General features: G+C 40.5%; 1 protein-coding gene and 3 non-coding genes across 4 annotated transcripts; all 4 read left to right on the forward strand.

Moving 5' to 3' along the window:
• Positions 1-12118: 12118 nt before the first annotated feature.
• EIF4A2 (eukaryotic translation initiation factor 4A2) lies at positions 12119-19088 on the forward strand. The gene is made up of 11 exons (XM_005525051.3): positions 12119-12223; positions 13089-13134; positions 13222-13354; positions 13605-13744; positions 14871-15039; positions 15210-15319; positions 15443-15586; positions 15981-16118; positions 16409-16498; positions 16738-16817; positions 18282-19088. The coding sequence occupies exons 1-11, from the start codon at positions 12195-12197 to the stop codon at positions 18424-18426; spliced, it is 1224 nt and encodes a 407-aa protein (XP_005525108.1). The 5' UTR covers positions 12119-12194; the 3' UTR covers positions 18427-19088.
• On the forward strand, positions 13458-13528 carry LOC148183616 (small nucleolar RNA SNORD2). Its single transcript, XR_015773545.1, has one exon. It is a non-coding gene; the product is annotated as a small nucleolar RNA SNORD2 (small nucleolar RNA).
• LOC148183617 (small nucleolar RNA SNORA81) lies at positions 15637-15817 on the forward strand. Its single transcript, XR_015773535.1, has one exon. It is a non-coding gene; the product is annotated as a small nucleolar RNA SNORA81 (small nucleolar RNA).
• LOC148183618 (small nucleolar RNA SNORA63) lies at positions 16197-16326 on the forward strand. The gene has a single exon (XR_015773534.1). It is a non-coding gene; the product is annotated as a small nucleolar RNA SNORA63 (small nucleolar RNA).
• Positions 19089-19748: the final 660 nt, after the last annotated feature.

Consider the following 19748-nt stretch of genomic DNA (forward strand, 5'->3'; position numbering starts at 1 on the left):
GATATAAGAACCCGTTTCTTTCCTTGTTTTCTCAGGTCTCTCAGCCAGCAAGATAATTGCTCCCAGTTTAGGAATAACAGCTCTGAGGATAAATGAGTCTAAGTGGCTACAGAATTAGAAATGACACTACTACATGGCCATTGTCATGTAGACAAACCTGTATCAAATCCAATGTACAAATTCCTCAAATATTCATTAAAAATAACAATGGGGATAGCTATTTTCAATTCTGTAACTAGCTACTCACCCACAACTCCTAATTCTGCTGTGTTTACAAGACCACATTAGTGTAATGCAGCTCCCACAGTTTTAATTAAGCTTTATTTGGAAGCTCATTCAGGAAAATGTAATTAATAACACAATGTTTCCACTGCATTCCAAAATAAGAGAAAGGGTGTGCTAAGGAGGAAAGAGTGGAGGTTTTTCTAGTTGGGTAAAGCATCTCGCTACAATGAATACTCGTAATACTTCAGCTCCTTGAAGTGGTTTCAATCTGCTGCCCACTGAAAACCCAAGCATAACCTTCAAAGGAGTAACTCCTACCACTACAGAGTAACAGGGATTAGAAACCTCATAGTGATTCTCTTCTGCCATGACTACTGATAGTGCTGACTTGTGGGTTGAAGATCAGGCATTAAAATACTTTACTCAAACTGAGCCACGGGAAATCAGAATTCCTCGCAGAATCCAGAGTCATGCTAAAGGAGTATATTTGTTTTAAAAAGACAAAGACAAAATCTATTTATGAGAGGCCCTGTATGATTTTGGTGGATGTCCCTCCACTTTACGCTGGATGCACTTATCACAGGATCCAATGGAGCACTTGGCTTGAAACAAAAGAAATACTACAGAGTTTGAGTGAAAAACAAGGGAACAAAACAAATCTGACTAAGGCAGAGAATGAACAAGGACGTATTTTTAACTAAAATTTAGATTACTATAAGAAAACTTAAACGGGCTAGACAAGAATTGAGGATTATTGATTTCAAGTTATGCTTATGAACAGAGTATCAACAGGAGCTATTGCATGTTTAAAGAAAGACTTTGACCTACATATCCAAAACACTACAGTTCAGTGCCTTGAAAAATCCACCAGACACATGTAAAGGAACAGTGTTTTATTTCTTATTCTAACCCTTAAGCATGTCAAAAGACATTAATTTCTTGCCATTTAATCCAATAGAAAAAAAAGAATAATGCCATAAAACATTACAAAGAACTAAGTCTACTATAACTCAATTATCTTCCTTTTATGTGCCAGTTGTTCTACTAGCTGTGTACTGAATAAAAGAGTAGTAGTGCTCAGAAATTTAATAAAAACAAAGGGGTATAATGGGACATAACTCACTCTCTGTAAAAGAAAAAAAAAAAAGTTTCAGAAGGAATCCAGAATTCAGACTGATCATTTAAGCAGTCTTGTGACTGCTAAACTAAAATCTCCAGTTTGTGTGCAGAAGCCCGATTTTAAATTTTGCTGAGAAGTTTGTGCTCCCATTAACCTTAAATAGCATTATGGGTGCTCAGCATTTCAAAAATCAGGCCTTAGAGCACTCAGCCAAAGCCTATTGTGTGGAAAGCTGATATTACTTGGAGTGGTTGAGATGGAAATTGAGCAGTGGAACACCTCAAAAAGGTAATTATGGGCAGTATTAGCCATCAAAGTAGCTTTTATATTTCATATATGTGTTTTGGAAATTGATGCAAGTCCTGGTATTAACCACAGCAGCACTAGTGGCTTAACAGCTTTTTTTCCTGGCCCAAATACAGAGATTAGAGTGTTCTGGGCAATGTTTGCCATACTTCTTTTTTCTCTTGATCACTCCCACAATATAAACCAAGTGGAAGAAGCAGACAAACCAAGCATAAACTACAAGATCACCTCTTTCTTTAGAATTCAGTACAAACGTGCGGACAGATTAGTAGATTTACAAACAACTCCTCTGTCTGGTTCAACTTCATTAACATTATGATTAACATTAATCATAAGGTAACCAAGACGCCTCTGAAACTTTGACTCAAACTGATAGATCTGTACTGACAGTTTGGCATAGGAACAGCAGCAATATAAATGTTATAATGTAAGTGCACTCCACTCAGGATATTTCTGTATCAGCACTACTGTAGCTCTGCTCTTTTTCACTGTAAATACATACTAGCCACCATCAATCCATCAACTGGAAGCAATTAATATTCACACTATTTGGAAATTTATGAGAACAGCTTGTCATTTAGCAACATTGTGCTTCTGCCCATCCATTTGCAAATGAAAAACTATTACATTGATCTTAGACTGCAACACTAACCGTCCACTAAATATTTATATAGGCAACTAAATTTTTGTTGGGATAGGATCCATCCATTTCTTGTTTAGCACTTATTCTACAAAGAGGTGTTTATTACACGTTACACTCATGCTTGAATAATCACCTCATATCTCTGAAGAACCCAAATTGGTTTGACTCAGAAGTCCAGTGATATCCTCTGAAATGTAACACCTAATGCTCTGTGGAAATCAGTTCTAACATAGTTATTCACTCAGCAAGGCACTATCAATTGTTCAGAGAAGGAGACTAAACCCCTTGCTGCCACTGAACTAAATCACCATCACTTGTACTGCCAGGGGATACCTCAGTCATGGATTAAAACTTGAACTTCACCTGCAGTGCCTTAGAGGACCCCCACAAACCTTAACAGGATGTTGTCAACCCCCAGTGCACTGTGGAGCAAAGTAAATCAAAAGAATGGTTGTAAAGAACGCAGAAGAACTTTCCATAGCTTACAAGTTTGACAAAATTAGTCTGAATCAAAAAAATGAGTCTGGCTAGTAAAAATACACTTGAACATCCAATTCCACATGACAAACTTTGGAAATGGAAACTTATGTATTCATGATTGATAGATCTCACCAGTGCCATTCATGACTGGGAAATGTACGAGCTAAACTCTATACACTTAAAGAATAACAGTTTCACACTGAGAGACAATAATACTAAAAATAAAAATCTGAAGCCCTAACATTTACAGCCTGAATTACTCAATCTTACTACCAGGCTGCTATAGAAAAAAATTCACTCTGACCCAAACTACAAACAGACTCCAGGAGAACAGTCAAACACTATTTGGTAAATGGTGATAAAGTGCAAAACAAGGAATTGTGAGAAAGGGCTGATCTATCCAAGCACATTCAATAATACAGCAAACAGATGGTTAAGCAATATCAACACAGGAGTATCAACATAGCTAAGACAGCGTTATCGCTGCCTCCACAGTTTGTTTTATTCTCCTCAAGGCCCCACCATGCAAACATGGCAGGCCTGCTGGGTTTTCTGTGCAGGGCATATGGGTTCAGCTGCCTCAGAAACAACCTAATGACTGGGAGAAGAAGCAGGTGAAGGAGAGCAGAAATATGTAATGTGATAGATGTAGAAACAGCAGCAGCAGCTTTTGCATGAGTGCTTTGCAGATAATTCTGCAAACTGAAGTCTTAAACTGAAAAGCTAACCCCATTAGAGATCCTACAGAAAGCTTGTCTGATGTTGGTTCTCTAGTTAGTATGCTTGAGTATTTAATATTAATTTTTATTTATTTATTATATATTTCCACTCAAAAGACATCTACTTTGATAACAGAAGACAAAAGATCATTGATAAAAGGTTGGTAACACATCAACATATCACAACAATCTTACCACAAAAAACATAATTTCACTTGTGTTTTGAAAGGTTTCACAGCACTGCACAGATGAATGTAACAACTGAGACATTTTAATACATACAAACTGCATTCATCAGCTCAAGATTATGCTGAATTTTTTACCGACACTTTTTCTTCTTGTTTCTCTCCCTACTGAGTTCTTTCATGGCTGTCTTTACTCAGGGTAATAACATTAATACCAAAGTAGTATCAAAAAGCAGCTACCTTGAAGCAGCAGTGAGTATTTTCTAAAGGAAAAAGTCACTCTTCTTCTCCCTCCTTTCTTTGCAGCATTTCCTCCTGAAAGCATGGGAGTGTGCTTGCTTGCTCATCACTCCTGCTACTCTAAACAACTGAGATAGCTTTGTTCTTCTGCACCAGCAGTTCTGCTCATGAACACTGACACTGAATTTCCTTTTTTAGACAGCAAGGACGCAGACTTTCTTCCTCTTCTCCCTCCCTCTGCCTCGCCTCGCCTCCCCTCCCCCTCCTACAGTCTTTGCTGTGCCCTCATCTTACCTTCAACAGCACAAGAAATCCATGCTGCAGTTTTTTTCCTCGTTAGCAGCTCTATGGCAACAGCAGTTCTGAGGCAGCAGTCCTTTACAGTTCTCACTTCATTCTCCTTCCTTCTGCATAAAGATACAGAGCCTGTTAGCCCAGGAAATCAGCAAAGACAATTCTGATGTGATCTAAATTAGTAAATACAATTCCACAATTATTTCAGAAAAAAAAGTGTGCTCCTGGGGGTACAAAGTTGTATTCCCAGAAGAGATTAATATTAGCAATGCAAGTGAACATTAAAGAAATCAGAGAATTCCTTTTGGGTAATTAACTGTAAAATAATCTTTGTGATAACTCAGCTTTCTTGGACAGAAAGGTGAAAAAAGAGAATTCCGAGCTTAAGATATACACAATATCACATCCAAATAAAGTCCTCTATGAATTTGTCATTGTTTGACTGAGTCTTTATTTGTCATTAGCACATTAATTAAATCAGTGCTTTGTTTGTTAAAATCCTACTGAAATAAAAGCAATAATGGCATACAAAATCTTGTAACCCATGTAAAAGTATATATTGGAATATATTTAGAAATGGTAACACAAACCTTAGAGAAAAAAAAAGCAATGAAAGAAAAACTAACAGTAATTGGGTAGTTACTGAGTACTAAAATACTAAAGTTTGAAGTCTGCTTTGAAATTAGGATTTTCCTGATTTCTTACTTTGTTACTTTTAAAATAATCAGAACAATGAGCTACAAATAAATGCTGAATACGACAGAAAAACCCCAAGTACTTAAGACTCTGAAACAATTATTATCAGAAGCTCTTAAATTAAAGCACAAGATAAAAATATTTTGAATAGAGGCATATACATTCTACTGCAAAAACTGACAGTAATTTACAATCTAATCACTTTTATCACTTTTATCACATGCACACAATAAATGAATCAATATATTCCTGCAATTCAGCATGAACTCGCATTTCTCTCTCCTGCTGTGTAAAGAACAAAGGTTTCTGGCCACTGTCAATTGCTGTGACATGATGTGTTAAAGTGCATGTCCTTGACTGCCATGACAAACACCACAGTTACACCTGGCTAAAGTAAAGGGATCACCTGCATCTTGTCTGTGCTTGCAGTCCATGTCCACACTTGCTGGAAAATGTGGAAAACAGGGGCAGGTGTTTCTGGGCACAACCTGAGAGTAAAACATTGAATTTCTTACTAATCCAGCACCTCACCTGTTAATTTTTGTCTCATCCGGTGATATTCAGTTGGCATACAAAATAATATAGAATCATGTTCTGGGATGGGTTGAAGCACAAACAGCTGGGGCTAAGGACTGGCCCACAGAAGCTTCCTAGCACTAAACAGAAGCTCCAAAAACCAGAGCAGTTACATTTAGCAGCTCACTTGGCACTTCAGCTTCATGGGCACACAATTCAGACTCAGCCACAAGAAGAATATGCATCTCTAACACTGTTAAAGACAAAAGCCATGGAATAGTTATATTTTTCATTTAAAAAAAATCTCAAAAGGATTAAGAAAACAAACAAATAATGTGATTAAACAAGTCACAATGTTTATCTTGATTAATTTCTTAAACTTTTTAAAAACTTTTTTCCCACCCTGAGCTGGCTGCTTTGCAGGCTGAAGCACAGCTCACAAAGCAATCAGTTCCAGCTTTAGTCAGTTTACAACTGAAGAGATTCTTTAGAGAGATAATCATTTCCATTTTCCAAAGAGATGAAAGAAAGGCACAAAGTTGAAACTACTCATCTATAGTGCCAGTATCAGTGACAGAAAAAAAAACTTGGGTAATCTGAGCTATAGTTACCTGAAGAAATGAACAGTCTCAATTTCCTTACGAAAAGTAAAGCTCAGTAGGAAACTTTCAGTTTGTAGAGATTAAGATTTACCTGGAGGCCAACACTTCTGATCACACAGCTCATTTTATTAATGACAAAGTATTTAACTTTAATGTTAACTTTCACATGTTATAACAAGCCCTATAAACTGAAAAATACTGTTGTGAAGGTTAAAATGATCTGATAGAGAAGAAACAAGAGAATTCAGTTAATATGCAACGCTGGATATGGACAGAAATAGCTTCTGTTAGGGAAAAATGAAATTATTTCTGTGATGTCTTACTGCTTAGGGATGTACACATTTGAAATATTCTGACAATAAATACAGAGTGTATTACAGCCTGTAATACACTCAAAGCAAAGCTCTTTGTGCAATGCTGTATCAGCTGATAACACCAGACATTTTGTTGTCACTAATTTGAGATAGGCTCTCATAACTCAAAGTGCTGCACCTACACTCTGGAAAGCACAGTGTGTTTGTTCTGACGTCCAAAAGTGTGATTGGGATGGGGACAGAGTCACATGGCTCATTGCTGTCACCAGTCAGGACACAGGGCATCTATCATGGTACACTTATCTACAGCATACAATAGAGATTAGTACTTTTTTTTACCACAAATGGGTCCCGTGAATTTACCCCTGTAAAAGTCAAAGGCCTGCTTGGCCTTTTTGATGTTTTCATCTTGGGTTGGGTTCCCATGCATTGCTTCCTCCTACGAAGCACATAACATTTAGTGTTTTTACCAGTAAGGAAAGGTACCCAAATTAAATACTGATATAGGTCTGCCTGTAGTGGCTGTTCCAAAACTTAGCCAACTGAAATCAGCAATTAAAAAAAACTCAAGCAATGTCAGTAGATTGCAAGTTTGCATAATCATGGGAATAAATAATGTACAGAGATGGTTAATCAATAGCAGAATGAAAATGGTTTTCTTCAAAATAATGCACAGGCTTATATATACCTTTCTCTCAGAACGGGAAAAAATGTCCTTTGCAGATTGTCTCACAGAAATATATGACGTGCAGTATTTCATGAGTTAAAAAATAAATGTAACCACAACTGTGTCAGGATATTATCATCTGCCACCTGGGTCATCTCTCTATAAAAATAAAGTTTTATTTACTTTAATATTTAATATTTTTAATATTTATTTATTTACTTTTGTAATACAAGAAACAAACTCTACCCTGAAAACATCCTGCAACTTCTATCAAAGATTTCTAGGCCTCCTTCTATTACTAATCTCCACATTCTTCAAGGATTTCCCCACACATAACAAATACTATGACCCCCATATTACAAAGATGAAAACTGAAGTGCAAAAAGAGCTCTCATTCCAAGAAAAGTCAATGGCAAGTCTAATAGATATCATCTGCTCAATTTTAGTACTAAAATTCCAGTCTGTGGTCACACTAGGAGTGCTTAACACAATAGAGGAACAGAGCTAAGTTGATTTCATGTCCTGGGCTTGACTACAAACCTTGAAAACTTGGAAACAAAGAATCTAAGTGCTCAATCAAGAGGAACACTCAAGACAAAAAACTGTAATTATTGAGTTTTATAGCATGCAGAGGACTGGACAACTACAAAAATCATAGAAAGAAAAGCATATTTTTGTTTCAAGTATTTGGGTTAAGATTTTATTGTGACAACATTCTTCTTATTACCAGAATCATTACTAAAATTATGAGACCACCATAAGTAATTCCACATGACAGTTTTCTCATATTATACTAATTTAAAGAATTAACAGTAATTTACATACTTCCACTAAGAAATTGAATGCTTACTTTCTAGAATTAACCCTAGTTTTTTATTAGAAGACCAACCAAATGCTAAGCAAAGTAAAAGAGAAATTTTTCACAAATTTAAAGTTCTGAATGGAACTATACCAGCTATAAAAATAAGCAGTAATTAACTTCCCTTAGTTCTTAAAATTTTTGACCCCCTGGGAGAGGGGTGAGAAACCAAGGTTCCTCTGAGGTCCCAGAGCACTTCTGCTGCTTTCTTTTCAGCAGCAGTTTACAAGAACTGTCCCACTGTACAAAAGAAACACCATCTTTCTTAAAAATTCAGCCGGAACTTCATTATTCCAGAGTAAGAATTAAGTAACAAATAACTGCAAACCTCTGAAGGTGGAAGAGTCCCTGTAAGTCTGAATTTAAACTCCAAACTGTAAGAACAGGTGAATTAATAGATGAATAACCTGAAAGATTAAATTCACACAACTTTGCTATTTCTTAAAAAAATAAAAAAAACCTTACGTAAATTAGTCTTAAATAGTTTAACAAATTATTATAATCAAGAAAAAAAGATCCAGCTGGCAATGAGAGAACTTAAGCTAAGAAACAAAATTCTGCACAACTGAAGCAGGAACACTCTTTGGAGATGTGTTCTCCAAGCAATTAGGAAGCACAAGCCACAAACCACCCCACATACATTTCAGACAAGTGAGTCAGCAGGCCAGCAAAAGGCCCCATCCACCCCACATCCTCTGCACGAGCCTGAATATCTTGAACATACTGAGCATGTGGGACAATTAAATCAGCCAAAGCAGTTTAAATCCCACTGGCTTTCCATAGTGCTTGGCACCTAAATAATTTAAGCATCTTTGAATACATTCCTTATTGGCCTAGTGCACAACTATTCAGTGAGACAGAACTTTCACAGGGAGAGGAGATTCTGGATGAACTTTCAATTCATTCAACAGGGACATCGAGATTTCACAACACAACTCTGACTACAGTTACAAAGATTAGAAATATCTGTCAAAACATAACAAAGTTGGAAAATAACTTTAAAAAAAGATGACAAAGCAAGCCTAACAATCCAATGTACTAAAGTCATCATAATGTGCATTTCAGATTACAATGAGGTACTACAGAATACAAAGCCAACATTCTCAATCATTAAAAACACTGTATCTTATAAATTTTTATTGTTCAGATTTTTTAGACTGTAATTTCAATGGAGTGCACAAAAATGCTTGTTAGCATTAATGACACCCTGACTGCATTTAAACAACAAGCATGGGACTTCAGGAATTTGGACTTTCTTTGTCCCCTGGACATTTTCCAGAATCTCTCCTATCCGCTCCTACATCTGAGGAAGCACGCTTTTGTTTAGGCAGGATCCTTTGGGACTGATGAACTGAAAACATTACTTATTGCTAACAACACCCTAACAAATCATCTTGATCCTTAACATGACCTACTGTGAGCAAACTCTGTCTGTTTACCATCAACTTCCTTGCCCTGCCAGCCACGGCAATCAAATAATACACAGATTGAACTGTGGCAGCAGACTGGCAAATGCAGGAAAAGAACTCTGGGATTTTGCAGGTTTCCTGTGAAGTACCTGGCAGCTTCATGGCAAATTCAAATCATGCCATGAGATTATTAAAAGATTTCTGAGATTTCCTAATGCAAACTGTACCATCGCCTTTGCCAGAATATTGGTGAGCAGGGATTGCTCAACAGGAGCTCAATTTCAGAAGGTGTCAGCTCCTACTGCTTTCTTTAGATACGTCATTCCTTACTTCAATCTGCATGAATAATCACTGGAAACCCAGCTGCTAAACCAGCTAGTCCATCTGTTACCCCTGTTAATAAATGTGTTATTATGTTCACTCTCACTAAAGAGCTCATGATTCATTGGGATTGTCTTTTTGGGAAACATCTACAGAAGTATATAAGGTGTACATACATATGTGGCTGTGGAGCCTATCTTTAGCAGCACATACATATAATTTAGTGTCTTCTTGGTATCTTTTCTGCCTGATGATAACATGAACTTAGTCCTTGGGGAGCAAGTTTTCAGTTGAGGCTGCTCTAAAAAACTTAATCAGATTTAAAGCCAAAGGACCACATGAAATCCCAGTGTTGGTACAAAATTTTTGTCGGTGACAAAATCTGACCTTTTGGTTCCTCTCAGCTTGATGCTTCCTGTTCAGAACAAAATTATTCCAGGCAGAATGTGGCTAGCACTGGCCACGTCAATTTAAAAAATTGTCCCACTTGATTGAAGATAATAATTTTAATTTTTTCTACAGTTTTTTTGATTTTTTTTTAACAAAATGAAGTTTGGCCAAGCAGAGTAAAACAAGATTTGCAGCAAGCTAGAGCAATGAGAACAATTTCTCCTTAAAGAAAGCCAGAAAAGCCTTGTTACTGGAAAACTGTTGCCAAATCTGATCTGAATACATGGGTAATCTGAAATGACACTGATTTCTTTATCAGAAAAGATAAATACTTGTTTCTGAGATGCCATTTTGGGTCTGTGAAGAATGATGGCTTACCTTCATGAAATTCCCATATGTCTGGAAATATTTTCCTCTCAGATTCGCAAATCTACTAAGACTTAAATGCAGTACTTGAATAACAATATTCATCAAATCAATTTCAACAGCTTTCTTAATAAATATTCAGTAGTGTTATTTCTCCATTTATTTTTCCACATTTACTTTCCCACTTTTAATGCAGTGGGAAATCTAACTGTGCTAGCCCAAAACTGTGTTCACATTCTTTCTTTAGTCCATCCTGTTTTTCAGCCAGAGGTTAGCAGTCCACACGAACTGGCACCATTTATTGAAAAGGCCTCTGGCTATTGTTGCATGTCTATCTGAACTGCAAATAGAAGAAATATCCTCAATATTTTCTACCCAGCAGGGGTGGACAGAAAGAACTTGAGAGCATTAGGAGGGCCTGACAGTGGAGCTGCGTTTATATAATTTTGCTGGGATAGAGGTAGGTTGTACTATTTCTACAGATATTGCCCCAGAAAATGCTATCATAGGAAGATTTAAGGTATATACAGTCTTTGAGAGGTTCCCTTTATGGATATTCTAGATTGTTCTAGACAATTTACAGTGTTCTAGACAAGGGCTGAGTTTTTCAAGCACTGCCTCCATTTCAACATATATAATCACTATGGAAACAGATTGCAGTGATACATATATATACAAAATTGGCACAAAATTATTGCTTATAATTTATATTATTTGTTTCCATAAAAAATACTGATGAATAGATTATTGTGAAACCTGAAAGAGCATTAAAATGATCGATATTTTTTCTACCATAGTAGGAAAACATTGGGCATAATCATGCAATCGCTTTGCACAGTAACAGTTCTCTTAGTGCTTTATTTGGGACTGCACTAACCTTTAAATCATTCTTGACAGGTTTTTCGTGGACACCGCTGTACTGAGACCTACATCAGATCACCGTGCTTTCGGCTGCACCCCGAGGACCACCTAATCTGTCTCCTACAAATACTCCTGCATCCCCTTCAGGAATGATCCACCCTTAGCGCCTCGGGACAAGTTTGTGGGATTCAGCCCCGGGCCCACCGGTGGGCACTGGGTGTGAGCCCGGGGCCAGGGCCCCCTCAGAGGGGCCTCCATCTGCCCCCTTCGCCTCAGGGCCTCTCCGGGAGTTACCAACGCTGCCCCGACTCTGGGAGCGCAGGGGGACAGCTCGGGGTGTGTTTCGCTTGTCAGGGAGGAGGAGGAGGCTGGAGCCATTTCTGTGTGCGGATGGGGCGGATGCGCGGCCGCTGGCCCCCGCCCAAGGAAGCCTCTTTCTCTCTTCTGTCACCCCCCGACTCCGGGGCTTCAAAAACAACCAACACAGTGGGGAAAACGCGGCCACGAAAAGGCCGCTATGCCGCGCCAGCCACAGGGCCGCTCGCTATCCCCGCAGCGCGGCCAAGCCGGCGCCGCCATTGCGCCCTCCCGCCCCACGCTGCAGCAGGGACCGGACGGGAAACCCCGTGCGCGCGGGGGGGAAGGGGAGGCAGAGGGAGGAAGGAGTGGGGCGCTGTGACGCACTCAATGGTGCAATATCCTTCCGCGATCTGACAAAAAAAGTAGTTCTATGTTCCACGTAACCTCGTAGACCCCAGAGGTTCATACACAACCTTCGGATTAACTCAAAAAGTCGCGTGACGGGAATCTCTTGGGACAGAAGATTTAATCCAGAAGGATTCGTGCTTTTTTGCGTGTGGCATAAGGTATATATCCATGCGCAGAGCAGAGAGCAACGAGTCCGGCAGCAGGGCGGGTATATAAGGCGGGCGCCGCGGAGGGCTTGCCTTTTCAGTTGAGGACAGAGCTTGTGATCGGAACATGTCAGGGGGCTCCGCGGATTATAGCAGGTATGATGGGGGCCTGGGCTCTTTCCTCATTCGGGGGCTTCGTGGGTTACGCGGAGGCAGAGAAAATGGCAAAAGAGGTGGAGGGGTGGGAGCTGGAGCGCGCTGGGGAAGGCAGGGCGCTGTGGTCAATCAGCCCTGCGCTCTGGCCCCTCCCGTTCTAGATGTTTCGGTCCCTGCGCTCCCCTTGCTCGCGGTTCAGCAACGGTTTAGCTCTAGTTCTCGGGGCTCAGTATTCGTTACTGGCTTCTTTAGCGATCTAGTCAGTCCTGAAAAGGACTTAATCAAAATTCATTCGTATACAGATATATTGTAGTTTGAAATGTTTAAATGCTTTTCTGTGGTTTTCTTATTTTTTTTTTTTTTATATTCTGCCACGCGCCGTTGGTTCACCCCGGGTTTTCAGGCCGCGCCGAGGGCGAAACCATTGTATTTTTTTGCGGGGGGAGGGGAAGGCCGAGGCCCCCCCCGGGCGATCACCCGGCGCCATCCGCCCGCAGCGCCCGGTTTGCGCAATCCCAGGGGTGGAGCTCTCGCGAGAGTTCCCGGGCGGGGCGGGGCGGGGGGGGACCCGCTGCAGCGCCGGGAGCGCGCCCGCCCCCCCCCCCCCATCGCGCGCCGCCGCGGGAGCGCGCGCTCGGTGCGCCCATGCCCGCGGCGTCGGGCCCGGCCCTGGGAGCTGGGAACGAGCTTTCTTGGCGCCTAGGCCACTGAGGAAGAGGGGTAGGAGTTTGTCCATTGGCAAAAGCTGAGAGAGCACCTGCTGGAATGATCTGTCACGGGTTCCGCCGCTTTCTCAGCTGAGGTGTTAGCTCGCTTCTGCGTGGTGATGGCTCTTGCGCTAACAGCGTGTTTTCTTTCATGGCAGAGACCATGGCGGCCCAGAGGGAATGGAGCCCGATGGTGTCATCGAGGTGAGCACTTATGAACTGACCTGAGAATTTAATCAGTGGTGGACAGGAGTATTAAATTTACTATTTTTTATTCTTCTTTTATTACAGAGTAATTGGAATGAGATTGTTGACAATTTCGATGATATGAATTTAAAAGAATCCCTTCTAAGGGGCATCTATGCTTATGGTTTTGAGAAGCCTTCAGCTATTCAGCAAAGAGCTATTATTCCATGCATCAAAGGTATGCAGTAGATTCATTAATATCAACATCAGATAACTAAGCATTGTAAAATGCATATATTTCATTAGTGTCCAGTAATAATGAATTTCAGTCTTGATTGAACAAGTGATATGATGGTACACCATCTTTCGGGACTGACCTGAAATGGAGAGAACTCTGTAGTACTGATCACTTACTTCAAGGGGAATTAAATAAAACTAACATGATTGACCTGTGTGGGAGCAGTAAATGTGTATCCTACTTTTTTTAGGATATGATGTGATTGCTCAAGCTCAGTCAGGTACTGGCAAGACAGCCACATTTGCTATTTCCATCCTGCAGCAGTTGGAGATTGATCTCAAGGAGTCCCAGGCACTAGTATTGGCCCCTACCAGAGAACTGGCTCAACAGGTATTGATAGTGTAGTTTAAAAAACTAAAAAACTTTGTGTTGCATAGGTTTCAGGTTTCACAACTGTGACACATTACCAGGCTTCTTAAGGGGCTGCAATTAATATCCATTCAGAACCCTTTTTGTGTCAAGTAATGGGGGTTACAAACTGGCTTCTGTCCCACAAGGTCTCTGCCTCCTTGAATAGCTGAGTTGATGAACATGGAGGGTGTGCTGGGGCAGGAGTGCAGGAGGCAGCTGCTCTGCTGTGTGTAAAGTGGAGGGAGCATCTTCAGCAGAAAAAACACAATTACTAAAGCACAGTGTTCTGAGTGGAAACAAACAATTTACTTGGAAGCTATTTAAACTTAAATGCAGTTGTGCAACATGAAAACTGCTGTGCGCATTTGGTTACTTACATGGTTTTGTATCTTTGTATGTTCTCTTGATAACATAATTGCATGTCTCTTCCACCTCCAAGGCTTGGTACTCTGTTGCGTTAAGTGGGTGTGTGGTAATAACTTCAAGAATACTTGAATTTTTAGGATAAGTGCATCAGTAATCTGGTGTCTTTAAGTGCAGTGTTGAACCAACTCTAAAGCAGAAAACTTGTACTGTCATTTTCAACTAGACTATTAGTTGAATAGATAGAAATACCAGTGTTACGTGACAATTCTTCAAGGTAAAGCTAAACATAACAGAAAACAAACAAACAAAAATATTGGCATATAGGCCTTTCTTATACTCTAAAGCTGTTGAGGTGAGACTTGTTTTGAAACCTGGCCTATAGTGCTGCCCTTGGACACAGCTCAAAAAGTGTCCAAGTGCTTACCATGCAGGCCTGAGCAACTGAGAGCTTGAGCTCACTTTTGGTGGCCCTGCTCTCAGCTTAATAATTGCCTCATGGCAGTCACTCAGTCGGCAAGCTCAACTAGTAAGAACAAAAGTGTAACTTAACTGTTCCTCTGCTTTCTAGTTAACCACTTGAGTTATATGAAGTTGGGCAAAGTCTTTCTAGCAGCTCTCAGTTCCAAGAGCTCCACAGACCTTGTTTGGTGTCTCAGCTTCCAAAGTGTATAAAAACCTGTGATAATGGGGCTTAAGCTTTATTGTCCTATGAACTACTAACGGAAGGTTTTATTTTTAGATTCAGAAGGTAATCCTGGCCCTTGGAGACTACATGGGAGCAACATGCCACGCTTGTATTGGTGGTACAAATGTGCGCAATGAAATGCAGAAACTCCAGGCTGAGGCTCCACACATCGTGGTGGGAACTCCGGGGCGTGTGTTTGATATGCTAAACAGGCGCTATCTTTGTAAGTATGAATCTCACTGTGCCCTTGCTAATAAATTTCCAGTGAAAGCCTCATTCCCACTAAGAGCTTTAGTGTATTTGTTCTGCTGGAAAGCTCAGTACAGAAGTGTGATTTTTGTAAAGGATTGTGTGTATCTGAAACTTCAGGAGATGCTTCTCTTTTTCCAATAGCACCAAAATGGATCAAAATGTTTGTTCTGGATGAAGCTGATGAAATGCTGAGCCGTGGATTTAAGGATCAAATTTATGAGATCTTTCAAAAACTAAGCACAAACATCCAGGTAAAAAAGCTTTTGCATGGTAAAGTTGATGCATGCAGATCTGGTTATAATGTGGCTGAGAACTGAATTGTACATATGAAAATCGTTGTATGGAGTATGTACTAACAGAGTAACATGTTTTAGGTTGTGTTGCTGTCAGCTACAATGCCAATGGATGTGTTGGAAGTGACCAAAAAGTTCATGAGAGATCCCATCCGTATTTTGGTGAAGAAGGAAGAACTGACTCTGGAGGGTATCAAGCAGTTCTACATTAATGTTGAGAGAGAGGTTGGTATTGGTTATACTTGCCTCTGGCAGGAGTAGTTAAGAGTTCTCTTACCTTCTTGTTAAAGCACTGTGCTAAAATTGCGGAAACCAAGGCTGAGCTTTAGTTTCTGCAATAATGCTAGTAGAGTAAATGCAAGAAGAAGAACAACTATGCACCAGATCAAAAAGGACTAGGGTGGACCTCTTTCTTAATGTCCAGTGTCCTGTGTCTAAAGATTTGGTGCAACAATTGATGCAAAAACTTCACTTAGTTTCCAGGTTATACTGAGTATAATTGTGTGCAAGAGCATGCTCAGTCAGTTGTAATTGAGTTATTTTCCTTGTTTAAAGTCCGTGTTACATACTGAGCTGTCTGTGTCATTATGTGTTTCCTGATTATCTTTGTTTTGCTCAGGAATGGAAGCTGGATACTCTCTGTGATCTGTATGAGACACTGACCATAACACAGGCTGTTATTTTCCTGAATACAAGGAGAAAAGTAGACTGGCTTACAGAGAAAATGCATGCCAGGGACTTCACAGTCTCAGCTCTGGTAAGAATTGTTACTTCCAGTCACTGAAGTGCTGTGTATTTACTGGAAAAGAAGTGGTGATGAGGGGATATCAGTGAGAAGCAGGAAAGTTATAATACAGCTGTGCAGTGCTGTATTATCGTTCCCCCTGCTTAAAGTAAAATGTTCCCCTTCTATCCCTACCTGCTTCGTTCCCATAGCAGGTGTAGGGACGCTAGGTTTCATACATGCCTTTGTTGTTTAAAGAATATTCTGGTTTGGTGCATTGGAACTGTACTAATTCTGTACTGTACTTCTGTTTAACTCTCCAGCATGGTGACATGGACCAGAAGGAACGGGATGTTATCATGAGAGAGTTTAGATCAGGGTCCAGCCGTGTCCTGATCACCACTGACTTGCTGGTGAGCATTGTCTTCCATTAAACATGTTCCTCTTACAGCCTTGTCCCAAAAGCTTCATAATTCAGTGATGGCTTTTGTAGCCTGAACTGTTGAGAGCTTTTTGGAACAGCAAATACCATGCTCCACTGTGGACTACACAGTTGTAGTTCATAACTAATGATGTGGTTGACAAAAGCCCAAGGTAGATAAGTTTAAAAATCACCCCTGACTTTCATTAAAGACTTGGCATTGCTTTGCAGGCTCGTGGCATTGATGTGCAGCAAGTGTCCCTGGTTATCAATTATGACCTGCCGACCAATCGTGAGAATTACATTCACAGGTCAGTTGGCTCTGCCCCCAGTCAGTCCCTGTGCTGCACTGGATGTGGGCCTTGGCACACGTGTCCTCTCACCTGATCCTGTGGTTCTCACCAAACCAGAGGTGTTAGCATCCATGCATAAACTTCTCAGCGCTAGCAGGGAATAAAACCACTTGTGGATTGGCTTTAAAAAAGCCCTGCCTTGCACAGCAGTGGTTCTGAAACAAGGGAGGAGCAGAACTTTTGAATACTTGAAGCAGTGGGAAAACTTAGATATGTAACAGGTTCAGTTGATGACTGATGAACCTTGGAATTGGGGGGAAAATGCCAGCAACTGAGCTGCCTTTTGTCACATAGGCTGTGACGTACTAATGTGACACTGTTACTGCTGGTGCAGCATCTTGACAGTAAGGTCAGCTTGATTTGGGTTCTGGCTGATACAGAGTTGTTGCTGCTCAGTGACATGATAGACCTTAATTCTGGCTTGTAGGGCTGCCTTCGCTTGTGGAGGTTCAGCTGTGTCCATGTTGTGTGTACCATGTTTGCTCTTGGTGGCTTCTTAGTGGGATTCTTCTCTGTGGTGTGTGTCTTCTGGTAGCAATTTGAGTTTGTTTCCCTAGGTTTAGTTAACTGCTTCTAGTGACTGTCCCTAAATTAAGTAAACTGTGCTTTGTTACTTGATGTAAAAAAATACAGGAGTCGATAGCAGCAGTTGATGACACAAGATGGTGCTCAGAAACGACGTTGACGTAATTTAGGACGTGGATTCGTAAGCGGCACAGTTTGAATAAAGAGCGAGTTGGTATTTATTTATTTATTTTGTCATGATTATCCCCTAAGTTTTGTGAGCCCTTTCTGTGTATTTAGCTCTTGCTGGCAAGGTGCTCTATTGTGCAGTCTGTAGGAAGGTGAAGCTCACGGTGGGTGTAACTAAACCACATGCACTGATGTGGGCTTAAAAATATTGAACTTGGATTTTACTCTCTAAGGAAAACCAACAAAAACCCTAAGTTTTCCCACTGGAAAAAGTTTCATTGAATTAAAATTCTGAAATTGAGTGTGCTGTTCCATGTTATTGGATGAAATTGGATTAACTTAGTAATGGTCTGATTGTTAAAACAACAGCCTGTGCTCTGTGCTTGGGAGTGGATGCATGAGGGGTGGGTGCATAGTTGAACAGAGAGAGAGAAACTGACCCAGGACTTCAGAACACAGCACCAAGTATTAAATGAAAATCTTACTTTGCAGCCAAAGAGTAACTGTGTGTGCCCTGCTGCCTGCCATGGAATGGACCTGCTGTGCTGCTGGCACCAGCTGCTGGTTTTTCCTGACCAGATGTGACTTGGGTGTGGCAGCTGGCTCTCTTTAAGGCAGCATAGACTGGCCAGTGGCAGATCAGAGCAGCAGTCAAGAATGGATCTTGCAGACATGTAAAGCAGATGGTTAAGGTTAACTTGGGTGTAAATGTGTCTCTTTCTTGTGCAGAATTGGCCGGGGTGGCCGTTTTGGCAGAAAAGGTGTGGCTATCAATTTTGTCACTGAAGAGGACAAGAGGATCCTGCGCGACATTGAGACTTTCTACAATACTACAGTGGAGGAGATGCCGATGAATGTGGCTGATCTCATTTAATCCCCGGGATGAGGTGGTTGTGAATCCAGTGCTCGCTGTTGCTGAATAGGCGATTCACAACGCGCATTGTGCTTCTTTCTTTGGGGATATATTGAATCTTGTCTCAATGCTCATTACGGATCAGAAATACAGATTTTTGATAAGAGAAGCGACTTTCTGTCGTGAGCTCTTGTGGGGAAAGCCATTGGCTTTGTCCACTTTAGGGTTAGACTGTTGGGGTTGGGTGGAAAGTCATGGGGTCTGTAAATTTTTTCTTTATTAGAAATTTATTTCCTAGTTCCATAGAAGTGGTTGTATTAGATGTTCTTTATCGTTTAATAATTTACTTATGGACTAAAAGATATAAGTGCTGTATAAAGTCAGCCAATTATGTTAAACTAGCCTACCTTCCTTTATTGTATGTACTTACACCTCAGATTAAATTGGAAAGGCCTTTCAAAATCTCTAAACTTTTATAAGAGCATTAAAATGCATTTTTGTTTCATATGTATTTATTCAATAAAGTATTTAATTAGTGGTAAGTGTGATCTGGACCCTGTTGCTAAGCCCCAGCAAGCAAGCAATCATACTATTGTCTTAGTTAGGGTTAAACCCAGTAAAATTTGCCATATTGCACATGTCTTAATGAAGTTTGAATGTTCAATAAAATACTTCTATATTCACTTAAATTGTAAATAGTTCTTACTGGGTTGAGGGGAGGGTGACAGCAACCCGATATCTCAGGGTAGAGCTGAAGGTGGCAACTGCTGCAGCCTTGTGCTTGTGCCCACAGCTCCTGTACTTTGTCACTAATTGCAGGGGTGGTTCTGGACTCAGGAACAGGGTGAGCTTCAAGTGCCAGTGTGGACCCGAGTGACAAAGCTGTGGGGTGCTGCACCTGTGTCCTTTACAGTGAAATACCCTTTCATCAGAGTAGAAAATGGATCACTTAATGATTGGTACTTGCTTGATGAAAAAGCTCTGCACTCCATCATTCATGCTTAATACCTGTCCAAGGGTATTTTTTTTTCCCCCAAACTATTCAGGAAGGAGGGACTGGTGGTCAGAACAGCATCTCTGAAAGGGTATGTCCCAAAGATGTTCATCTAGGTCACAGCTTTAAAAATAATTGTGAGCAAGAATGGAGTGAGATGACAGGAAGTCTCAAGTGATGTCTTCAGAACGTCACCTACCCTTTGCTTTTCCTTAGAGAGCTTGAATGAACTAAAAGTTGCAGAATGTTTACTAGAAAAGTGATTTTTGCCACGTTTAACCCTAAAGGATGAGATACAAGATGGTGGAGGCTGTACCTCCTGCAGGAGCTGGGTTCAGTCTGAAGTTCT

Source organism: Pseudopodoces humilis, chromosome 11, assembly GCF_049639895.1.
Source record: "Pseudopodoces humilis isolate 2021_Gansu_Grassland_sample_001 chromosome 11, ASM4963989v1, whole genome shotgun sequence".
NCBI lineage: Eukaryota > Metazoa > Chordata > Aves > Passeriformes > Paridae > Pseudopodoces > Pseudopodoces humilis.

Excerpts from the sequence above, each read along its gene's own strand:
- EIF4A2 (XM_005525051.3), top strand. The coding sequence starts at position 12,195 with ATGTCAGGGGGCTCCGCGGATTATAGCAG. Across the intron at positions 13,745-14,870 it reads CCAGAGAACTGGCTCAACAG|ATTCAGAAGGTAATCCTGGC; the intron begins GTATTGATAGTG and ends TTTTATTTTTAG. Across the intron at positions 15,040-15,209 it reads GCTAAACAGGCGCTATCTTT|CACCAAAATGGATCAAAATG; the intron begins GTAAGTATGAAT and ends TTTTTCCAATAG.